The sequence below is a fragment of the Penicillium robsamsonii genome (assembly GCF_028829455.1).
Source record: "Penicillium robsamsonii strain IBT 29466 chromosome Unknown utg000003l_segment0_segment0, whole genome shotgun sequence".
Classification (NCBI taxonomy): Eukaryota; Fungi; Ascomycota; class Eurotiomycetes; order Eurotiales; family Aspergillaceae; genus Penicillium; species Penicillium robsamsonii.
Genome location: NW_026643221.1, coordinates 6,920,162 through 6,941,507, shown reverse-complemented (window position 1 = coordinate 6,941,507; position 21,346 = coordinate 6,920,162). Strand labels below are relative to the sequence as shown.

Genomic DNA, 21,346 nt, shown 5'->3' with positions numbered 1-21,346 from the left:
CGATATTCAAACTTTATGCTTAAAAGACCCAGAAGGAGGCTATGTTTTGGGTTCCTTTTGGGTTCCTTTTTATCGTTTCATGGCATGACAAGCTGAAGTACAAATATATAAACCTACAGGGAGATCAGTGGGGGCCGGCCATTGCTCTTTTTGAGGTTGGTTTTTGTATACGGTTGTATACATCCTGAATGTCGTGACTTCCGTTCGGATTTACTGCAAGATCTCTCCGTGTTAAACACAGACCTTCCCGGACTAGTACGAGGATGGAAGGTATATAAAAAGATAGAGCCACGTGCACAACAATGTCAGGATCTTTTGCGATGAGTTGGCACAAGTACCGACTTCCCATCCTTCCGAAGGACAGCATTCACCCCAAGACTTTGGCCATAACACCCAAAAATGAGATTCCTAGAAACCCACAAAAGCAGAGACCTGCATACACCTCCATGCGTGTACTCCGTACTCTGTACGGGAGCATTTACTTACATCCCGCGCGTGCATGCATACAACGCCCATCTAATCTTGAAGTAGCCCTCGGCACAAAAAATACACTTGAAAGAGCAATACACGATTTGAGAGATGCCTAAGACAGCGAGGTGCAGTAGTGCGGGAAACGGACTAGCATTAAAAAGTGTAAGCAGTGTGCATAAGCGCCTCCCACGTCTTCAAAGCGCCACCATACCAATCGCACATTTTCATCCGACGATGCACGTCGGAGAGAGTGCAATTTACGCTTGAGGTCCAGATTCAAACCGAACCTTGGAAAATACACCAGCCGCACTGCCCAGAGTCTGGCCAACAGGGGACCCGGCCGGATGCACTAGTAAGACAATGTTCGCTATATCAGGCGATAGTGCGCCACCTAAGGGGGAAAAAAAATATAAAAATATAAAAAAGCTGTGTTTATCTTTCCTTTTTGCCTAGAGCAGACGTAGAATATGCATGGAAATGTAACTCTGCTCGGCAGGCTCGGGTTGGTCTAGGGCTACTGCCTGGACTGAATATATTGTATATCTAATGGCTTTGAGTTGCAGTATTGGAATTGGAAATGGAAATGATATCTAGATCAAATCATGCATATACGCCAATTACAGTATTTTCACATGTCTTCACAGACATGATCGTAGGTATGTATGATCGATAACAATGTGTCACTTTCTTCTCAAAATGGAATGCAGTTGGCAGTGTGCCATTATATTTTTGGACTTCCTTAGACCCCTGTCTCGGGATCCGAATCCCTGTAGGAAATAGTCTCATCTATTGGCGGATCCAAGTCTCTCTCCTGCCATTTCAAGATTTCAATATCAAGGTCAAGGTCAAGGTCAATATCTATTTAACCGAGGTTTCATCCAATTTGTACATTTCGGGCTTAACCCCCGCGGAAAAAATAAATAAAAAATACGAAAAAATGAACGTGAAAAAGAGAACCCTAAGGACATTCCGAGGAATAACAGCTCAATGATCACCATCCGGGGTGTGCTGATCCGCACAGGTCTCTCTAACGCGATCTGCCGAAGCATTAGCGGGCGAGACTTACTGTCTCCGGCGTAGCCTACCAACTTATCACTGCACTGGCCAGCGAAGTAGTGGAGTCCAGGGAAATTGCGTGTGTTTTTTTCCCCAATCTGAGAGCACAGACACCAATTTCTCTGATAGGAACTCGGCAAGTTCGTGGGTCGTTGACTTTAGGCTACTTACTGTATGCACATCTCATAATCTCCCATATCGACAGAGAAATTGTTTTCTTCCTTTTTTTTGTGTCTAGATATATCCGAGGACCTACTTAAAGAGTAACTCTGCTTGGCAGGGATCGCGTATCATCGCGGTACAAGGCACAGCAAAATCTGATTCTGGAGTTCTGGGGGAAAGAAAAGCAAGCCAAGCCTTTTCTCTAATGATCGCCCCCTGAACGATCATATAGCTTGGGCAAATGACCGGAGAATACCCGTATATACGTACACCATAGGCTCGACCAGACCCTTTGTAGGTATGTTTTCCGCCCTCTTACCCGTCCACTAGCCAACTCGTTTAACCTCATTAGTCGAAATGCGAAGTGGATATTTTGATATTCATGTGAAGTTGCATACACGGTAATTTGATAATATTCAATATAGAAGTAACTACAGAAATGGGCCCACGTGCATGACACAGATGAACGTCTGCAGGTCCATTGAGACATTTAATTCAGAGTATTCTTCTCTTTTGATCTTTCTCCCTCGAATCGAAATAAGCCACAACCGCGAAAGGCGCCTTATATCACACTATATTATGAATATAACCAGAAAGGAAAAAAAAAAAAAACGGGATATCACCAAGCTCTCCAAAAAGCCTTGATAAACGAATATGCAACCTTGGAGATTTGGGAAATGGAAAATGCAACCGGGCACATGAAAACTGGGGACTGGGAATTTCCGAAGGTACAAAGTACAGACCAAGGTATTTTTTATTGAACGTATTCGTACGGAGAGCGCGACTGGATACAGAGCGGCTGCGGCGTCCAATGATTTGATATTGATCATCCCGTTCTGCCCTCGACACCGGATATCCCGCACTGGACTGTTGTCCGCGCGGAGTCCGCCCTGGTCCCACGTCGTTTAGAGGTTGATTTATGTACGAGGTATGGATTAATATTTATCCCATGGGTACTTTTGAACAGGCCGTGTCAGATGCAAATGCGAAGAATAAAAACCAAAAAAACAATTATCAAATATCCTGCTTTTTCCTCACCGGTAGTGGAGGAACAGGTTCCGCCTGCGGGGATGAGATCCAGCCCCCCTGAGAACGCCATCAATTCAAGAATGTCTGTTTTCCGAGCTGATTGGAGTTTTTTTTTTTCTTCCTATTTTCCCCCCCCCCCCCCGGTTTTCCTATCGGACTCGCCTTTATTCAGGGTGGGGGATTGACGGTACAAAATATAGGAGTATGTACGGAGTAGACGGTATTCCCCCACTTTCTCTTGGTGAAGGAATAAAAGGGAATGTAAATACTGTAAGAATTATACTGTCCTCCCCTATACATTGAGCATTGAGCATACACTGATCGTACCGGAGAGCCGCCGAGCATCTCCGCTCGCAATTTAATGTTTTGTGCCCAATTAGCGGTAATGGTTTTCCACAGAAATCCCGCTAGGAAAATGATGGACCCCTTTTCTCCTCTTTTCTTACGGAGATTGGTATGTGCTTTGGTACTATTATTATCACATATCAATTGGAAAATATAAAATGTTTGGACCATGGAACTGAAGATAATAGGAATCGGAGCTTCCGTTCCTAAAATTGAAATATTAAACACATTTGTAAGAATTTCTCAAGTTCAAATGTCAGGAGATACGCTCCGATCACCGGGAGTTCACTGTCCCCACTCACGCGTCTTATATGTATCGGAACGGTTACGCGAGATATGGCTTGGGTATGAAGAAAGAGATCACTAGCTTGTTAGATTGTCCGTGGATTACGGTCTACCAGTTTATGTCTCTTTATAAGATGTATAGGCAGTTTGTATAAATATAAGTACCGAATATACCTGTAATCAAAGTGCAACATTAAACCTCTTTCAGGAAAAGAAGCTATCACCGGCTTCAACCGCCTCGGCTTTGAACCTTTTCCAGCAGACTTTGACGCTAGACTCGAACAAGTCAGGCCTATCCACCGAGCTTCTCCAGTCTCCACCTGGAACTCCATCGCTTTTCTCCTATTGGTGTACGATAGACTGTCTTCGTCCACACTAGCCCTGGTCTTCCCGAGTCCCATCGCTTCTTCTCCCCCGACTTGCGCTACACCCCTTTCTACCTTAGTTCCCTCTCCTCTATACCCCTTTTAGACTCGGTTCCCTCTCTCGGTTGAGGTTCCTCGGGCACGCCATTCTTTAGCGCCCATCTTGGTCAGGCTCAAGCCCTGCCTGGCTCCTCTCTGACATCTTGGTACACACGGGCCATGTACGCTAGGTTCTCCCCTCGAGTTGCGGGTAGACTAAGAGGCCCTCCAGTTGGGAACCTAACCAGTAGTCCTTAGTAAAAAACAACAACACCTGTATACATCAAATTATGATATTCCATTATAGTCAACAATTTTTTATAAATGATAAGAGGAATTTGAGAAATATATGTTGCCACTCTTCTCCTGGATGGTTCCGCTTTTTTTTTCCCTTTCAAAAACCGAAAACTGAAAAAAAAAAGTGTTATCGGATATGGAAAGCTTAGCCGGTAACGAAGACGAGGGGAAATAGGGGGCCAAGTTAAATTATCGGAGGTGAAAGAAAAGAAGGGAATGGGCCGAGATCAAGTAAACCGTTTAATATATTTCTCCTCGGAATTTGTCTATGCATATCTCTGTATTTATGTATCTTCTACCATAATAAGTGCCCCAATACGGAGCAGGTGAGACTGTTATATTGCATATATCAAAAAAGACATAAAAAAGAGAAAAAAAAAAAAAGATGTAATTTTCGAATGACCAACGATATCGCCAACCAAAATTACCTGGTCCACAGGATCCACAACATCCTCGGATCCCACGAGGATTGCTTTTTCTTTCTCCTAATCGTCTCACCTTTTAGGCCGCTTCAAAGTCGCGTTGACTCCTGACTTTTTCTTTAGTCTCTAGCTTCTTTTCCCCCGTGGTTTTTCCGCCCCCGGTGCCTCGTGCTTACCGCCACCTGCAAGGCATCCTCGAACTAAGATTAAGCATCTAAGCACCTTGGTATCAACTTCATTTTTTTTTTTTTTTTAAAGCTACGCGCTTTCACCCTGTTGTACTTTTTTTTTCCCTGTGAAATTGTTCCTTTCCTCTCTATCTCTTATCGCAACATCTGTGCGCAAACCTGTTTGATCAGTGTTTCGCGACTCAACTTCCCCCACCCTTCATATCAATTCCCTAGGAATTGAACGGAAAAAAAAGGTACGTTCACAAAAGAATATCAATCTGGAAAGGTCAGCCACGATCCCAACGTGGCAACTTAGACTCCCATCCCTTGCTTAGAACGTGTCGGACCCGACTCGTCAATTTCCCCGACTTTTTTTTCCCAAGGCTCATTGTTGTCTCGACGCGTCTCCACACAGGCCCAACGCACAAACTCTTTTCCATAGATTCGTCGGCATCCTTGCGCGCGAATCTTCTCTTTTATGGACAACCGGCCCGCTTCCGAGTACGCACAGCCAGGTTCGCACCACCCAGACACCGTGACCGACGCACCTTCTGAACAAAAGCCCGCAGACCAAACTTCTGCTGCTGCTGCTCACTACACTCCGCAACCCGAGGTCCGACCTACGCCGCAGTACACGCCGCAACCTGAGGTTCGACCCAATATTTCTTCGGCCAACACCCCTCAGTCGGATTACGGTCTGAACCCTCCACCGACCGCCCGCTCGCCCGCCTACCAGGACTACCTTCACCGTCCTCCCCAGTCCTACGCCCCCAACTCCCAACCCGGTGGTGCGGCAGGTATGGCTCAAGCAACAAGTCCGTTCAACACCTTGCCTACGGGCCCGCGCAGTCCGCACTCAAAGTCTGACGCGCCCGTTCCTATAGATCCTTCGCTTCCGGCCAATAGCCCCACCTATCCTCCCCCCTACTCTCCTTATCAGCCTCAGGGGCATGAGATGGCGCAGTACCAGGGTCACCCCCCTCCGCCTCAGCATATGTACGCGCGTCCGGATTGGCCTCATAGCTATGGACAACAACATCATGGATTGCCGGGACCTTATACTTCCCCGACTACAACGGTTGGTTCTACCTCTCCTGCTGCATTAGGGCGGCGCGATCCAAAGGTATGTTTTTGATGATTCCTGGGATATCTGAAGGCTTTTTACTTTGTTCAATCATTGTTGTCTTGGATTCCTCTGGGGTTGACTATGTGGTCCGCCGTGTCACTGTCCTAGGGATTGTCAAAAACAGCGTGCCTCTGCCCCTCCAATCGCTCCTTGTAGGAGATGGGATTGGGGGGGTTTAATCTATTAGGTTTTGATCAAAGCTGATTCATCTACTTTTAATTTAGGTCTACTCATTTGTCCCAATTCCTGGTGCACAGCAGCATAAGCGTCCTCGTCGTCGTTACGAGGAAATTGAACGCATGTATAAGTGTGGTTGGAACGGATGTGAGAAAGCATATGGTACTCTAAACCATTTGAATGCACACGTGACCATGCAATCGCACGGCGCGAAGCGTACTCCTGAGGGTAGGTTCATCTCTTTTTTTCACTTTTAAATGTTCAATGGCCCATGCAACTCGGATCTTGGTTCTGTTGTCGCAAATGGCTGGATCGGGTTAGCGCCGGCCGTTGGACGCTAGTGAGTTACACTAGATGTCGCGGGGCCCGCACTAGCGTGGTCGACGGCGTGGAGTTTAAGCTTGCCTCTTATTCCTTCCCGTCCCCTCGCTAGCACGCATAGTTCATCCCATTTCTCCCATTTTGGCAACTAAGGGGGTTTTTTTTGTAACCCAGGTTCACTGCTGACTTTGCTCTTCTAGAATTCAAGGAAATCCGCAAGGAATGGAAGGCTCGTAAGAAGGAGGAAGAGGCTCAGCGCAAGGCTATCGAGGAGCGTGAGCGTGCTGCCGCTCAGGCTGCCCAGGCCAACCAGGTCGAGCCTCCCAACTCCTCTGACCCATCCCACGGACAGCCGCCTGCTTACGCCGGTGGAGTCCGCCCTCAACTTCCTCCGATCGGATACCAGCCCGCGGATAGTCAGGTCCCCAGCCAGTACGGTGGTCCTCCTGGCGGTGGCATGGTCTACCAGAACAACGGACAGATGGCCTACCCTCCCAACTACCCTCACTCTCCCTACCAGAGCGGACCGGTGTACCCGCAACGTGAGTAATGTCGTCGCCTTTTCTCTCTATACCAGGATCGACCCTCTGGACTTCTCTTTCGACAAGGGCATCCTCGCCCGACCTGTCCGCTGATCTATAACTTCGCTACGGCTTCCAGAGACTCAATCCGCCAACTATCCGCAATAATCTTCCCCACATAATCACCTCTTCCGCTATGGACCTACACGGACGGAAATGCTTTTGCTTTTTCTTTCCATTCACGATATCCCCTGTCCTTGACTAATGTTCTCGTCCTGGACTCCGATTCCCATTCCCCCCATCACATCCTTCCCGCTCCCAAGTCTTTCGTGCTATGATACCAACCTCTGCGACTTTTAATCCCGATCTGTCTAAGAGTGGCTTTTCCAGCTTTGTTCTATACCTGTCATCCTTTTTGTGTTAGAGTGCATCGAGCTGAGAGGGTTTGCTGCCATTTCTGCCCCCTCTCTCTCCCCGTTCTGTTTACTACTTGAAATTTGATGCAGAGGTGGTGTATGTCTCAACTTTGTTTGCCCGTTTGCTGGGGCTGTGGCTTCAAGGGTGGTTGGGCGGCGGATTATTCGCATCTGTTTGTTACTGACAGCATTCTCCCAAAATCGATTTCCCGGGGGTTCTTTGTTTTAGTTCTACTTGTTTGTCATTTCCTTTTGTCTGTCTTAACTTTGCTACATGCAAGTATGTTCTCTTTCTCTCCTCTCTCGTGTCACCATTTTCTTTCTATAACGTACATTACGCTCCACGGAGTCATGTTCCCAATCTGATTATGTGTATTATTCATTTCCATATGTTCTTTTCCTTTAGTGAACTCTCAGCAATCAGCTTAAATGTTGCTTATTCTTCCTATCTTACAGATGTGGTGTACCATCTACCCGAAAATTGTGTACGCAAAGGATGCTGCAATTTTAGTGACATGTAGGCAAGAAAGTAGGAAGCAGAATTCGCCAAATGCAGCATAATCATGACTTAGGAGAATAGAAAAGAAAGTAAAAAGCATTAAAATATCCTCTTCTCTACTATGTGCTAGCCTGATCTAAGTATGCCAACGGAAAAGGCATAGATAGTCGAACTAGAGAGAATCAAACAGGTCTCATTATTATGGGAATAAATCAATTTTAGCCACAAACAACCATAAACCTATTCCAAGATAAGCCGTGCCTAACCAAAATCAGGACTAAGAAGTACCGACATTTACCGGGGACCGAGCACAATACCATGCATTGAATGCCGTTTGATGTGCGTACGCACTGGCAACTACTGCACAAGGTACATATGCGTTGTACCTGACTAGGACCAAATAAGACAAAAGCACAGCACTGTATATGTGGGCTGTACATTGTACATAAGACAGGAAGCTAGTGTACACGGTACAGTAAAGTGTCTCCACGTGTTGGACGTTAGTATCAGCCACCGATATCATCGTGGGGAGACTGGTAATTTTCCTTTTAGAGTTATTCCTAATCATTTCTAGCTTGTTTCCTCTTCCTGCCTAGTTAGCCGCGTGCTAACTATGTCACATTGCTTAGTGCTTAGTGCCTAGTCTGTATCTCGTATACTCCACTGGTGCATCTTAGCTTCGGGCTAGTGCCGTGTGCTAGGTAGGCTGTGCATGTTGTACAACCCTGGAAAGTATACTTCGTATGGCCCTAGAGCTTGCTAGGTGCGTTCATAGGCTTTGCTTATCTCTCCGAAGCTTATCTCTTCCGAGATCCTTTTCTTCTCTCTTCTTCTTTTCTTCTCTTCAGTACTCTAAATTGACTGCACTCTTTATATGATTAAAGACATAGACGTAACACAAGGATTTCTAGCATATAACTAAACATATCTTCCCTAGCTAATTATGGTATTTCCCCTAGGATACTATTCTCGATCGTGTTGTCGTTAGTTCTTTTTTTTAAAAAACTCTCGTATTATTCACTATGAAATCCTTTCACTTACACCCCACATTTATCTCGTATACGGATGGATATTCCAAGTATTTAAGGGTCCGCTGACCTAAGTACGTATTCCAATCTAAGAACTGGTAGGATTTGGTAAAGTAGAGAGTATGTAGGCTGTATTTCCCTATAAAAAGTTTTCACTAACCCTCTTTAAGAAATCAGCCTTCTTTGGAGGTGGCGTCGTCCCCCAGCTCTCGGTTCTTTTTTTTTGGTCTTTTTCCTTTCTAAACCCTCAAAGGCTTACTTGAATCAAAACGTGGTCTCTGAGACTAGAGGTGGGTTGTATACCTACGGTAACCTAAGATTAGTGACTGATCTACATGGGTATATGTACATGTAAGTAAATGAGACATGTCTAGTTACTAACTATGTAACTATACTGGACCGTTGGATTTTTAGATCATGGTTCGATGATTGTGTGTATACTTGGACCCGAAATGGTAACAAGAGTAGACGGCCGCGTATACGGCCTTGTGATGTCTTTTTTAGTGGCCTTTTTAGTGATCTCAGATATTTTGTTTACAACATAGATAGGTAGACGGCAGAAAAAGATGGGAACAAAAGCATACTTTGTGCAAGAAACTTTTCTATGTATAACCTCTGATATTTGGGTGAAATGAAGGTTCTGAAACCTATGGGTTCGGCTAGACATCGAAAATCCAACAATAGAAAATCTATGAGACAGTGAAAGTGATATAGACGTGTTTATATGAAGCTTAATGTCCACTTCGACGAAGGTTGATTTAAAGTAGGTAATTACATCTTCATCCACGGATAAGTGCAACGCAGATCCAGATATCCCAACCTTGGAAGGGAACTAGTACACTAGTAAAGTACTTAAAACGCACAGAGAACTCTTGGAAATGAGCTCTAGCGCTCCCGTCAAGGCGGGAACATGGGTTGGAATGGGAACTAAACCACTTGTAGTCTAGACGAAGAACCAAGTAGCCTCAGGCAGAAATAAATTACTGCCTGAATATATGCCTGAATATACGGGCATGGAGTCTAGACCCAATCTGACTTAGCGTTCGGTCCCAGCGAAATTGTTTCGCGGTCCATCTCCAGACATGCAATGAGGAAGTAACAATCTGTTCTTGTTTTTCCATTTTGCCACTTTGCCATTGCTGAATCCGTGTCTTCCTTCTAGCATTGTGCAGGACACAAGCTTAACACCTGGAGACCATTTTAATCCGGTCATGACATTTCGGTTTCCGGGCTCGCTCGTGAACAGAGCCTTGCGCAGCCGAATTCTCGCCGCGCAACAATACCGTGCTACTACTGCATCCCAACGACTACCACAGACATGGATCGCGTCAAGTGACTACCGCCGCTATAATTCCTCCTCCTCCTACAACCGCTCTTCCGATAGAGACAGCGATTCTCGCCGCATAGGACATGGCCCCGAACGCTACGAGAGGGTTGGCGATAAGCATTTTAAAAATCGACATGGCAATAGAAGGGATGTTCGGGATGTTAAATCTAAGGAGAACCATGACATTTTGATGGCTATTGCGTCGGGTTCGTTCACTGGGCGGTACAACGAGCGCGAAGCTTCTGAAAGTGAGGCTCTGGATCCTGAGGCTGCTGAAAGCGAGGACCTGGAGAACGACCCCTATGATTACCAGGATGGTGAAACCGAGGCACAGGAGAACGATGTCTCTGATGACCAGACACCCAAAGAACAAGATATTGAGGCCGATACCGCCGAAGGCGAGACTCTCGAGAACGACACCTTTCGTGCACCGCCTGGAGGAATGCCCAAACTCACACCTAAGATTATCAATGAGGAGTTGAAATGGTTGAATGACCCTCGCAGAATGGCGGACCGAGTCGCGCGCATTTTGCACAGTGGTAATCCGGCCCTGGCAGCGGCCTTGGTTCGTGCTGGAACAAAGCAGGGCTTGAGATGTGATGTTGCCTGGAATCATCTCCTGCAATACTGCATGGATCAGAATCACCCGCAAGCTGCGTTCAAGTTCTACAATGATGTGAGTTTTGTCGTTCTGTGGTGCTCTCATCCCGGAACTTGTATGCTGACAGATTTTCCCTCCTAGATGAAAAAACGTGGCAGGAAACCAACACCCAGAACATACACGATCATGCTGAAAGGCTTCAGCTCAGCCCCGAGATCATTAGCTATCGCCAAGACTGCCGCCTCTGTCTACCGCTCGATTGATTCACCAAACTCAGGAGTCAAGCTTGATATCATACACACCAACGCTATGCTTACAGTTTGCCATCGCCATTGGGACATGGATCGACTGTGGAAAATTGCCGGTGACCTACCCGAAGAGGGGCCAGGTGCCCCGGATGCTACCACCTACACCATTATCTTGAACGCTGTCCAATTTGCAGCTCGCAGAGATGTGGAGAAAAAATCTTCCGACCAGATTGAACAGATTCTCGAACGGAAGGCTCAGGTTATTACCGAAGGCAAGCGGATTTGGGCCGATATCATCTGGCGTTGGAAGAACCAAACCTTGAAAATTGACAACGAACTTGTCAACGCCATGGCTAGCTTGCTTCTGGAGGGAGGTAGTGATATTGACTGTTACAATGTCATGGAATTGTACAAGCAAACCATGGGGATTCCCATACTGCAAAAGCGACCCGCCGAGAACGAGAAGACGACCCGCCGCAGAATTACCCCCGAGCAAACTCAAGCTATTGAAGTCCAAGAGGCTACGCGGCAATCAAATATGGAAGATGTTCCGTTCGTAGACGAAAACAATCGACCAATCGAAAATTTGAAATCGGCCGTGGAAGTTGAGCAGGACTTGATAAAAGAAGTCAAGGAGATGGAGAAAGAGGAGGAAGAAGTGGAAGAGGAGGAAGAAGAAGAAGAAGAAGAAGACTTCACAGAACTCTTCAAACCCGTCGTTCCACACGCGGAGGAGCTATCATTCCTCAAACCAGACAGCAAGGAACTGACTCTTATCCTGAATGCTTGTTTCACCATGACCCAAGGGTCGGAGGGTGGGCAGGCCTACTGGAAACATATGACTTTGGAAGACCACGAATACCGCATTGACCCCGACACCTTCACCTACATCCAATATTTCCGCCTCCTCCGCATCTCTCGCTCCAGCAAAATCAGTGTCAAAACCATGCGAGAGCAGATGGTTCCTTCCGGCCAAGCAACCGGAACAGCATTTCACGTCGCTCTCAGTGTTTGCCGCCGTGATCGCCGCAACCACTCAGTTCTCCAGCATGCGAACGAGCTGCTCGCTTTGATGGACAAAGCATTGATCCTACCTGATATCCGTGTCCTCGAGGGCTACCTGGAAACGATCCAGATCCTTTCTGCCAACCCGTCCGTCCTTCTACACCTCAGAGGACTCGACACAGCCGAAAACTCCAAATCCTCCAAACCAACTAAACTGCATGAGATGGGCAGGAAGCTACAAGCAAAGCTGCGACTAGCTGCTGTCGCCACCTTACGGCCATATATCCTCCAGCTGCACGAGGCCATGGAAAACGGTAAACCAGAGTCGAAGACTCGCTGGAGTGCTCTTCAGAACACCCTGTCAGATTCTGTCGCCGGTCCGGCGGCTGTGAAGATCATGGCGCGGGTTCGTCTGGTGGTCGACGACACTCTCAAGCTTGACTATAAAACTTATGTTTCGAAGACCGAGCGCAAGGCCCTTGAGGCCGACTCGAAGATGCTGAAGAAGTATTCTGACAAGGATGTCATTGCGGCTTGGAAGAGAAAGAAGGTATACCCGACGCTTCAGCAGAAGGAGGCGGCCCGGGAGCGCATAAAAAAATTCCAGTGGGAGGCTCGCAACTCTCAGGACCAAGAACATTCGGCTCAGCAAGAGGAATTTTCCTCGTGAGCCTCACCGATTGAGGCTTGATCAAATTCGTGGTCTTGGACACGACGAGACCGAATGAGGTCTCGATTGTATTATGTTTGTATATCACACATTGGGGGCTATAGATGGCGTTGCATATTGCATCATGTACATAATACCATTTGGTACATTCTCTACTTCTAACATTGAACAATAATTAAGACTCTAAAAGGATTTGATGTTGTAGTCAACTTGTAAGATCTATGTTTGATCCATATCAACTGCTGGGTAATGGATTCAAACATTATTATTTTGAATTGTCTACCTTCTATTTAGATAACGAAGAGACCAATTGAAAGGAGTATAGTATGTAACGATCTGCCAAATCGGGTTGAGGAACAAAGCGTCACGCAATCTGACAGCCGATGATGGAATGCATCCCTACGATATTGTGAATACTATGGGGATGATGGCGATTGTTTGATCTACGACACGCCATACGGAGTAGTTTATTCTACAAAGCAAGGATCCACCTCTCAGGGCTCGGAAGTTTGCCGTTCCCCTCTTTGGGATTGTCGATGGCGCAAGTTACGTGTGCGATGGGCGAATTCTGAGATGGTGCGGGGATAGGACTTGGGCAAAAGTGGCTTGGGACAGGGATTGTGTCACTTATAGGCCATTGGATCTATTTGAACTTGCGCGAGTAAGTCTCGAACGCGAGAAAGGAAGCATATTTTTACCCCGAAAACTACGAATCATGGGAGACAGTGCAGATACCAAGGATGGCTCAGCCAGCAATGGCAAGAAACAAATCTTGCTTAATGCTTTTGACATGTCGACCGTGGGACATCTGTCCCCTGGACAATGGAGGGTTAGTATATGAATTGAAGGTGAAGGGCCAAAATGCTGACAGAGTCACAGAATCCCAAAGACAAGTCTGCGACCAAGCGAACACTCGGGTACTGGATAGACTTGGCGAAACTGTTAGAGCGCGGTGGAATCAACGCATTGTTCCTGGCAGATACAACTGGAGGTTACGATACCTATGAGGGCAAATTGGACGAGTGTATTCGGCGCGCGGCGCAATGGCCGGTGACAGACCCGACTATTGTGAGTGTCAGTAAAACAAAAGCTTCGATATGAGTCTGACTTTTTGGTTAGCCCATTTCGGCAATGGCTGCAGTGACAAAGAATCTAGCGTTTGGCATCACGGCCTCGACTTCATTCGAGCAACCCTTTTTGTTGGCTAAGCGCTTTTCAACCTTGGACCATTTGACCAATGGCCGACTGGGTTGGAACATCGTGACCTCATATAAGAAAGCGGCCTTCAAAGCGATTGGTCTGGATACTCCAATTGAGCATGACGAACGGTACCGCCAGGCAGATGAGTATTTGAGGGTGCTCTATAAGTGAGTTACCTGCCCACAGATCGGCTAGGGTGATTCTGTTGAAGACTGACTCGGCCATTGTTACGTATAGATTGTGGGAGGGTTCCTGGGCCCCTGACGCGCTGTCGCCCAACCCCGAAGCAGACACATACATAGACCCGGATAAAGTCCGCCAGATCAACCACAAGGGCAAGTACTTCTCATTGAGCACGCGACACATCGTCGACCCTTCTCCACAGCGGACGCCGTTCCTTTTCCAGGCAGGGACTTCTCCTGCAGGGTCGGAGTTTGCTTCGATTCACGCGGAGGCAATCTTTGTCTCTGCCCATTCACCAGAGGTGTTGCGACCGAAGATTGCAAATATCCGCAAGCTAGCTGCGGAACAAGGCCGTGATCCACAGTCCATCAAGTTCTTTGGTACCTTCACGCCCATTGTAGGCGAGACTGACGAAGAGGCGTGGGCGAAGTACGAGGAGCTGAAGAAGTACGCCTCAGTGATTGGAGGACTGGTTCTTTTCAGCGGATGGACGGGCATCGACATTTCCAAAATCCCACTGGACCAAGACATCACGGCTGCAGACTCGTTGGAGGCAAACAAAGTCACTAGTTTGCTTGACTCATTACTCACGACCAGCAAGGAGATCCCGCGCTGGACGCCTCGCGTGGTTGCTGAGAGGGCTGCAATCGGCGGTCTTGGTCCGGTAGCTATTGGAAGTCCTGATACCGTTGCCGATGAGATGGAGCGTTGGGTCCAAGAGGCTGACCTCGATGGGTTCAATCTTGCCTACGTTACCACGCCTGGCACCTTTGAGGAGGTGGTTGACCTGCTCATCCCGGAGCTGAGGCGACGCGGTCTTTATCCCGAGCTTCCAGACCCCTCAGAGCCACCTCTCACAGCCCGTGAGAAGGTATTTGGCAAGGGACAGAAAGAGCTCAGGGCTGATCATATCGGAAGCAAGTACAAGTACGATGTGTATCAAGAAGAGGAGCCTTATGTTGACGGTACCGAGGAAAAGTGATTGTTAAATTAATAACAAATGGCATCGGATGACCATTCAATTTACGTATGAAGATAAAAAAAACTTTTGGATAAATCAGAAAGCTCATAATAAGACGTGCATTATAGAAGTGAAAGGTGAAATAAAACGTGCCTGGTAACATTACCCGTGACCTGGTACGTAATGCCACTCTAGCCTTTCCGGGACAGCTTGGCCAACTCGCTTTCATACTCCTTGATTACCTTGACCTTTCCTGTCGACTTCGCCTCTGAGAGGACCAAAGGAGTGCCATTCTTACGCTAGTCTTTCGACCGTCACGACCATACTACGCGAACCATGGCTACCGTACACCAAAGCCACCCCCATGGTGACCCCCATGATGATGATTCTCTCCTTGGTGATGATTTGATCGAAGCCGACGATGGTGAGTACTTTGATTTGCCCCTCTTAACTACTAGCGTATTAGCATGATCCTAATTTGGTGTGATTCTAGCTATCGAAGCTGACGACCCCCTGCGCGATACCTCCGACACGGCCCCTCTACGAGGCAACATCGAATCCAGCTCGAGCAACCGAGGCAATGCCTCTGGTTATGGAAACTACCTAACATCCTCTATCGGGGGTGAAGATCGCCGCGCGACGCAGAATACCATCGACGAGAGTGTTTGGGAGACATTGTCACGCGATTTGATTGCCGTGTGGGAGAAGATGCGCCAGGTGCTTTGGCCGAAGTACTTGCTTGGAGGAATGATGCAGCGCGGAGGTAGTGGCATCGCTGATTCTGAGCAAGGCGGAGTGTCTGGATTTGGTGGTAACATCCGAGGACTCGTTGGACGCTGGCCGGATGCCGACGTGGTCCTGCAGGGTGGAATGAGCGATGGGTTGCGGGACTGGGATCTCTGGTAAGCTATCCTACACACGAAAACTTAGCATAAAAACTAACGAGGGACTTACTCTAGGGGACCGCTTGTCTTTTGCCTGGTCCTGAGTTTGTTCTTGTCTGTCGCAAAGGGTGACCAAGCTTCAGTGGTTTTCTCGGGTGTTTTCTGTCTTGTCTGGATCGGAGAAGCGGCCGTGACTCTTCAGATCAAGCTACTTGGTGGCAAGATGTAAGTCTTATGTGGCACGCCCCTCGATATTGCTGTTTACTGACATTGCGGCCTGTTAGTTCTTTCTTCCAGTCGATTTGCATTATCGGCTATACGCTATTCCCCTTGGTCATCGCAGCAATGCTGAGTGCACTGGGGCTTCCTACTATCGCGCGGATACCGGTATATCTTGTGCTAGTCGCATGGTCGTTAGCAGCTGGAGTAAGCATCTTAGGAGGCTCGGGGGTGGTGCGGAACCGAGTCGGCATCGCAGTGTATCCGCTGTTTGTCTTCTACGTTGCGATCGGATGTCTCTGTTTCATCAGTTAAGGCTCTCTATGATATTGTGCTCAAGAATTGAGGAAATGCGCCGTCACATGCCTCTGATAGGCATCGGCGCAACCTCAATAACATTGGATATTAGAATAGCGTGGATACCGGTATATCCCAAACTTGAATTGAATTTTATGTGTATTGTTCTACCGAGGCAACAATAGATGATTGTTTTAGATGAATATGCTTTGTTCCCATTTCCATTGACGCTCTATTCAGAACCCGTTTGTTGGGCCCCGCACCCGGCGGTCAACTTATAAGAACCGGCAAGCTAGCTTTTCCTTCTTCTCTCACCTTTCCACCCTTCCATCCTCTTGTTCTTCTGTCAAACCTCGCAAGCCTCAAGTCTTCTGTTCTTCGTCGATTCGGCTGGTCCCAATCGATCCGATCTGTTCATCTGCGGTTATCGTGACCTGTGAAGCTCCGATCAACTCAATTTCGACATATCTGGAAATATCCAATATCTTTGAATTTGTCCTCAGGACGCGATACCATGACTTCTGCTTCCCATGAGCAGAACTCCTCGGCAGGTGGTATGTCATCATTGCTTGGGCGCATAGCCTTGAATCCCCCACATAGTTGGGCAGTTTCGCTAACAACTCCAAAGCTCCGGAAACAGAGCAACTGAAAATGGACCACAGAGGTACGTGTCAATACAGTGATCCGTCTTTGTCCCGCCCTCCAGCTTTCCTTTCTATCTTTAATACCATTTGCCGCGGGCTTTCTCCGACGTTCCAGTGATCTGACGATATCGTCTTACAGTAACCGCGCAGTCACCCCCCTCCGACAATGACAGCGGCGAACGCCCCGTGCGACAACAGCTCAAGGAGACTAATCTCGGCGCTATGGGCGAAAACAACGGTTCTGCCCGTCCAAACCGAAAGCGCTCCCTCGACAACACAGATGGAGCAACCGACACACCCCCATCCAAGCGATCTCGGGAGTGTACTCCGGACAACCTAAAGGCTTCCACGGAAGACAAATCCAACCACGCCGGAATCCCCAAAGATGCCACTACTCAAAATGTGAGTGACAATGTGCTGGCCACAGCACCCGCGAACACTGTCTCTGAGACTAAGGTTCAGTTTCCCCTGGTCCTTGAGATCAAGGTCTCAATTGGTGGATCCGAGCAAATTACCCATATGACCATTCCTGTTGAGATCGATATCAAGCTGCCTGCTGAAGCAGTCTCCTTGGCTTCCTCGGTTTCGAGATCCGCTGGAGGCGAATCCCCCAAAATCCATATCACCAGTCCTTCTGCAAAGCCCATTCCTCCATCTGGAAACTCTTCCCCTGGACACCCTTCCCCTGGAAACCCTTCCCCCGGACGCCCTTCATCTGGACAGGTTGTATCTGAATATGACGCATATGAGGACCCCTCATTCCACATATATGAAGATCCTGAGTCAATTGGAGATTCCTCATCTGAAGACTCTCTGCCTGACTACCGTTCACCTGAATTCTCGTCCTCTTCGCCTCCTCCCCACAGTCCATCGCACCCCGATTACCCCAGACCCATGGTTGAAATTATTGGTTCTAACCACTCTCAATCCCCACAGAATCTTGAAATGACCGTCGGCGGAAACGAAGATGATTCTTCACAAAGCCTCAAGAAGAAACGAAGCCGAGAACAGCTTGAAGATGATGTCTCGAAAAATTCCCATGCTGCGACGGACCCCGCTCCCGGTTTGACTGAGACAACTTCATCGGACGAAAAATCTACTACCGAAGGACAACCCGAGAAGAAGAGAGCTCGCGACACTTCGGAGGAGCGCAAGGCCAAGGTGGATCAGGTGAGTTTGCCGCCTCGACATCCCTGACCTTTTTTTCCACTTTTACTGACGCTTACTTCTCACAGACTTTCACCGCGAGTGCATTCGGACAGTCTGCCAACTCACCCTCACCTTTCGCAATGCCTGCAACTAAATCGACATCTAATGCCTCGCCTTTTGCAACCACCGGTGCCTCGACTACTGGTTTCGGTGCCCTCGGATCTGGCTTCTCTGCCTTTGGCAGCGCTTTCTCTGCCCCATCTGGTAAACTCACGAGTTTCGCGTCTCCTAATGCACCCGCTGCTTTCTCTGGAACTGGTAAACTGACCAGTTTCGCATCTGCCAACGCCCCTGCCAATTTCTCTGGAACAGCTGGTAAACTGACTAGTTTCGCGTCTCCTAATGCCCCCGTTTCCTTTGGTGAACCCAGTGACAAGACCCTCGGCGCAAAGCAATCCGACAACGAAGAGAGTGACAATGAAGCAGCGGGTGAAACCGATGGCACCTTTGTTGCCGAGAAAACCGACGAGCGTTTCCACGAACAAACTGGTATGGACCCCTCCTTGCAACCGACCCTCAGGATCCCAAATATGGCCAGTCACTCATTCCAGCGTGAAAAACCAGTTGAAACCGGCGAAGAAAATGAGATCACCAAGTTCTCAGCGAAGGGAAAGCTGTACTACTTTGACGACAAGAAATGGAAGGAGCGTGGTATTGGCACCTTCAAGGTTAACCTCAAGACGGAGTCCAACGGAAAGAAATCTGGCCGCATGATCATGCGCGCCGATGGCGCCTTGCGTGTTATGTTGAACAGTGCGATTTGGTATAGCATGCCCTTTGGCGATACCAAGAGTGCTCGCCCAGCCACTCGGGATATTTATCTCGCCAGCAAGGAAGATGAGAAAGTGATTAGCCTGCTTCTCCGGGTAAGTCTCCAGATTGTTTTGACTGAAAATGTTTGATCATAGTGCTAACGAATCAACACAGCTTGGCGGCGAAAAGTCCGCTCAGGAACTGTATGATGTGCTCAAGGACATCTTGGAGGAGATCTAAGCTACTACATGTGGTCATGTTGATACATGTAAATAAAGAAAACTGAAAACACCAAAAAAGGAAGAAAAAAAAAGAGCCACTCTCGCGGGGGCTCAGAGTTGTTATTGCAGATTATTAGCGATTTTTAATACACTTGTGTGAATATCAAATCTTTTTGAACATTTCTTTGCCTAGTATGTTATCTCCTATTATTCCACAAAGTATCTATACCCTGATTTAAGCTGCTTTCATTGTAATTTTTATCCCGTTAACGTTGAATGGCATTGCTTCGCTAATATAGAATGTTCCGTTTCTTCTTGTCGCCTCACCTAGCCTACCTTAACCATGCCCAAGTACCACATCCTGCACTCAAATTTTTCTTTCCCCATGGACTCGACGAGCATGCTCTCCCAAATTGTCCTTTCGATTAAAGGATTTATCGCACCCTTCTCTGTGGCACTTGTGAGCACCGGGAAAGAGATGCTGTGTCTCAATGTGTCGCCAGAGGACATGTAACCGACCAAACGATTTGGTAGACCGACAACCATTCCATTCGCATTGAAACGGCCCTACCGACGCTCTGGAAGAAAACGACTGTTAGTAAATGAAGAAGATGTCTGGATATAGTTCATCATTGACACTTACTCGGCCTTGTGGGGTATAGAACAAGCTCGAGATCTGTGGCTTCTAGCCTGGGTGTCACGATTAGGCATGCATGGTAGTGTATTTTGCATAGTATGAGCGCCCTGCGAAGAAAGAGGCGTTGGTTGACCAAGAATAGGGGTGTTGGTGTTGTAGCCCATGAACTGGGAAGTCGCTGCAATGCCCCCCTGGACAGAATATTGGGAGCTGTATTTGGCATTGCGAGCTTCTCCTATTTGGCCTTGAGTTGGATGAAGCATGCTCGGGTTTGGATCGAGAAAGGAGTATTGCGAGTACGAAAAAGGGCTCTCATTCGGTTCATCGAGATGACCGGTTTCCCGGCACCGTTCATTGAAGGATAAATTGTCTAATACAGTTTCGTACGGAGAGCAATCCATTATGAGATGGTTTCGATGTTCGGAATTTGTATAGAGATGTTCAAGTCCGTGGAATTGCTTAGAGGAAATATTGATAGAGTGCAGGTTGGGGATGAGGATTACATTTCCGCGGGGGATGAAGAGGATTAAATACCTGGAGAGGTGACAGATTCGATATGAAAACGCGCATCTTGTACCCAGCCAGGGGATCAAGATAATTCGATTTAAGCGTTCGCCGACGGGGTTCTAATTGCTATGGAATCCGAGATACGATTGGATAAAGTCGATCACCCAGTTGCCCAAGTGCCTTTCGATTTAACCAATCGTATCAATCCCATAAGCGCAAATTGAGGCGCAGGGCGCAGTCTTAAGGAGAATTATGCAGACAGCATGTACAAGGGTAACATTGGATCCCTAAATTAAAATAAAGATTTTGGGCACATGGCAGACAGGTGGCGCAGACTTTCAACCCGGTCACGATCTACGTCAGACGGTTGTTTTTTGGCATATAGCTTTTACATTCTGACCGAGACATACTATTTTATGGATTTTTCACTCCCAATCAGAGATAGATCTCTCTGCTTCCCCGGGTATGAACGTTGAGAAGGATTGGTTCCGCACTTTAGGACCAACGCTTGCCTGGGCACAGAGCCAAAAAGTGTTTTGACTATACAATTATTGTATCTACCATGTGTATCTTAAGTAGTATCCCTTTAGCCACTGACTAAATCTCCTACCACTCCAGTTTGAGCCGGTGATAGAGCTCATGCCATCCAATCATTTGATAGCCTCAACAATACCCTTGCGTCCCAGTTGAAATGGAGTGTCTTTGGCAGAGCTAGGGAAATTGCTTGTTATTTTTGTGGAAGAATTCCGGTGCTTTGGAAGTACGAAGCTTGCCGATCTCAAAGCTGGGAATGCTGTACATTGAGAATTGGTTGTTATAAAGGCTACCAGGACTGCAAGGGTTTGAAGTTTGAAGCCTTGGATGAGGAACATACCATCACTACATCCTGAATAATTCTCTCAACAGGTGACACATGTGACTCCAGGGCTCCTACTAAACCCCGAGCAGCATCGAGTGCTTCTGAACGTGCTTGCTCATCGAGGTCTTGGGTCTGTGCGCTACCAGTCAAAGCTATGATCTGTGACAAGATGGGGTTATTCTGGGTCATGAG

General features: G+C 47.6%; 6 protein-coding genes across 6 annotated transcripts; 5 read left to right on the top strand and 1 right to left on the bottom strand.

Moving 5' to 3' along the window:
• Positions 1-5,119: 5,119 nt before the first annotated feature.
• On the top strand, positions 5,120-6,815 carry N7447_007396 (putative C2H2 transcription factor (Con7); the record flags this gene model as incomplete). The annotated part of the gene is made up of 3 exons (XM_057231658.1): positions 5,120-5,764; positions 5,992-6,172; positions 6,466-6,815. 3 exons carry the CDS (start codon positions 5,120-5,122, stop codon positions 6,813-6,815), a joined length of 1,176 nt encoding a protein of 391 aa, XP_057086748.1.
• A 3,125-nt stretch (positions 6,816-9,940) lies between these two features.
• Positions 9,941-12,580, top strand: N7447_007395 (pentatricopeptide repeat-containing protein; the record flags this gene model as incomplete). The annotated part of the gene is made up of 2 exons (XM_057231657.1): positions 9,941-10,732; positions 10,799-12,580. 2 exons carry the CDS (start codon positions 9,941-9,943, stop codon positions 12,578-12,580), a joined length of 2,574 nt encoding a protein of 857 aa, XP_057086747.1.
• Positions 12,581-13,295: 715 nt separating this feature from the next.
• N7447_007394 (xenobiotic compound monooxygenase, DszA family) lies at positions 13,296-14,945 on the top strand (the record flags this gene model as incomplete). Its single annotated transcript, XM_057231656.1, has 4 exons — positions 13,296-13,409; positions 13,460-13,648; positions 13,700-13,947; positions 14,018-14,945. The coding sequence occupies 4 exons, from the start codon at positions 13,296-13,298 to the stop codon at positions 14,943-14,945; spliced, it is 1,479 nt and encodes a 492-aa protein (XP_057086746.1).
• A 315-nt stretch (positions 14,946-15,260) lies between these two features.
• Positions 15,261-16,342, top strand: N7447_007393 (Yip1 domain protein; the record flags this gene model as incomplete). The annotated part of the gene is made up of 4 exons (XM_057231655.1): positions 15,261-15,348; positions 15,418-15,826; positions 15,884-16,033; positions 16,093-16,342. The coding sequence occupies 4 exons, from the start codon at positions 15,261-15,263 to the stop codon at positions 16,340-16,342; spliced, it is 897 nt and encodes a 298-aa protein (XP_057086745.1).
• A 496-nt stretch (positions 16,343-16,838) lies between these two features.
• On the top strand, positions 16,839-19,170 carry N7447_007392 (uncharacterized protein; the record flags this gene model as incomplete). The annotated part of the gene is made up of 5 exons (XM_057231654.1): positions 16,839-16,878; positions 16,953-16,988; positions 17,108-18,138; positions 18,204-19,043; positions 19,105-19,170. The coding sequence occupies 5 exons, from the start codon at positions 16,839-16,841 to the stop codon at positions 19,168-19,170; spliced, it is 2,013 nt and encodes a 670-aa protein (XP_057086744.1).
• A 1,903-nt stretch (positions 19,171-21,073) lies between these two features.
• N7447_007391 (O-methyltransferase family 2) lies at positions 21,074-21,343 on the bottom strand (the record flags this gene model as incomplete). The annotated part of the gene is made up of 2 exons (XM_057231653.1): positions 21,074-21,088; positions 21,170-21,343. 2 exons carry the CDS (start codon positions 21,341-21,343, stop codon positions 21,074-21,076), a joined length of 189 nt encoding a protein of 62 aa, XP_057086743.1.
• Between the last annotated feature and the right edge of the window lie 3 nt (positions 21,344-21,346).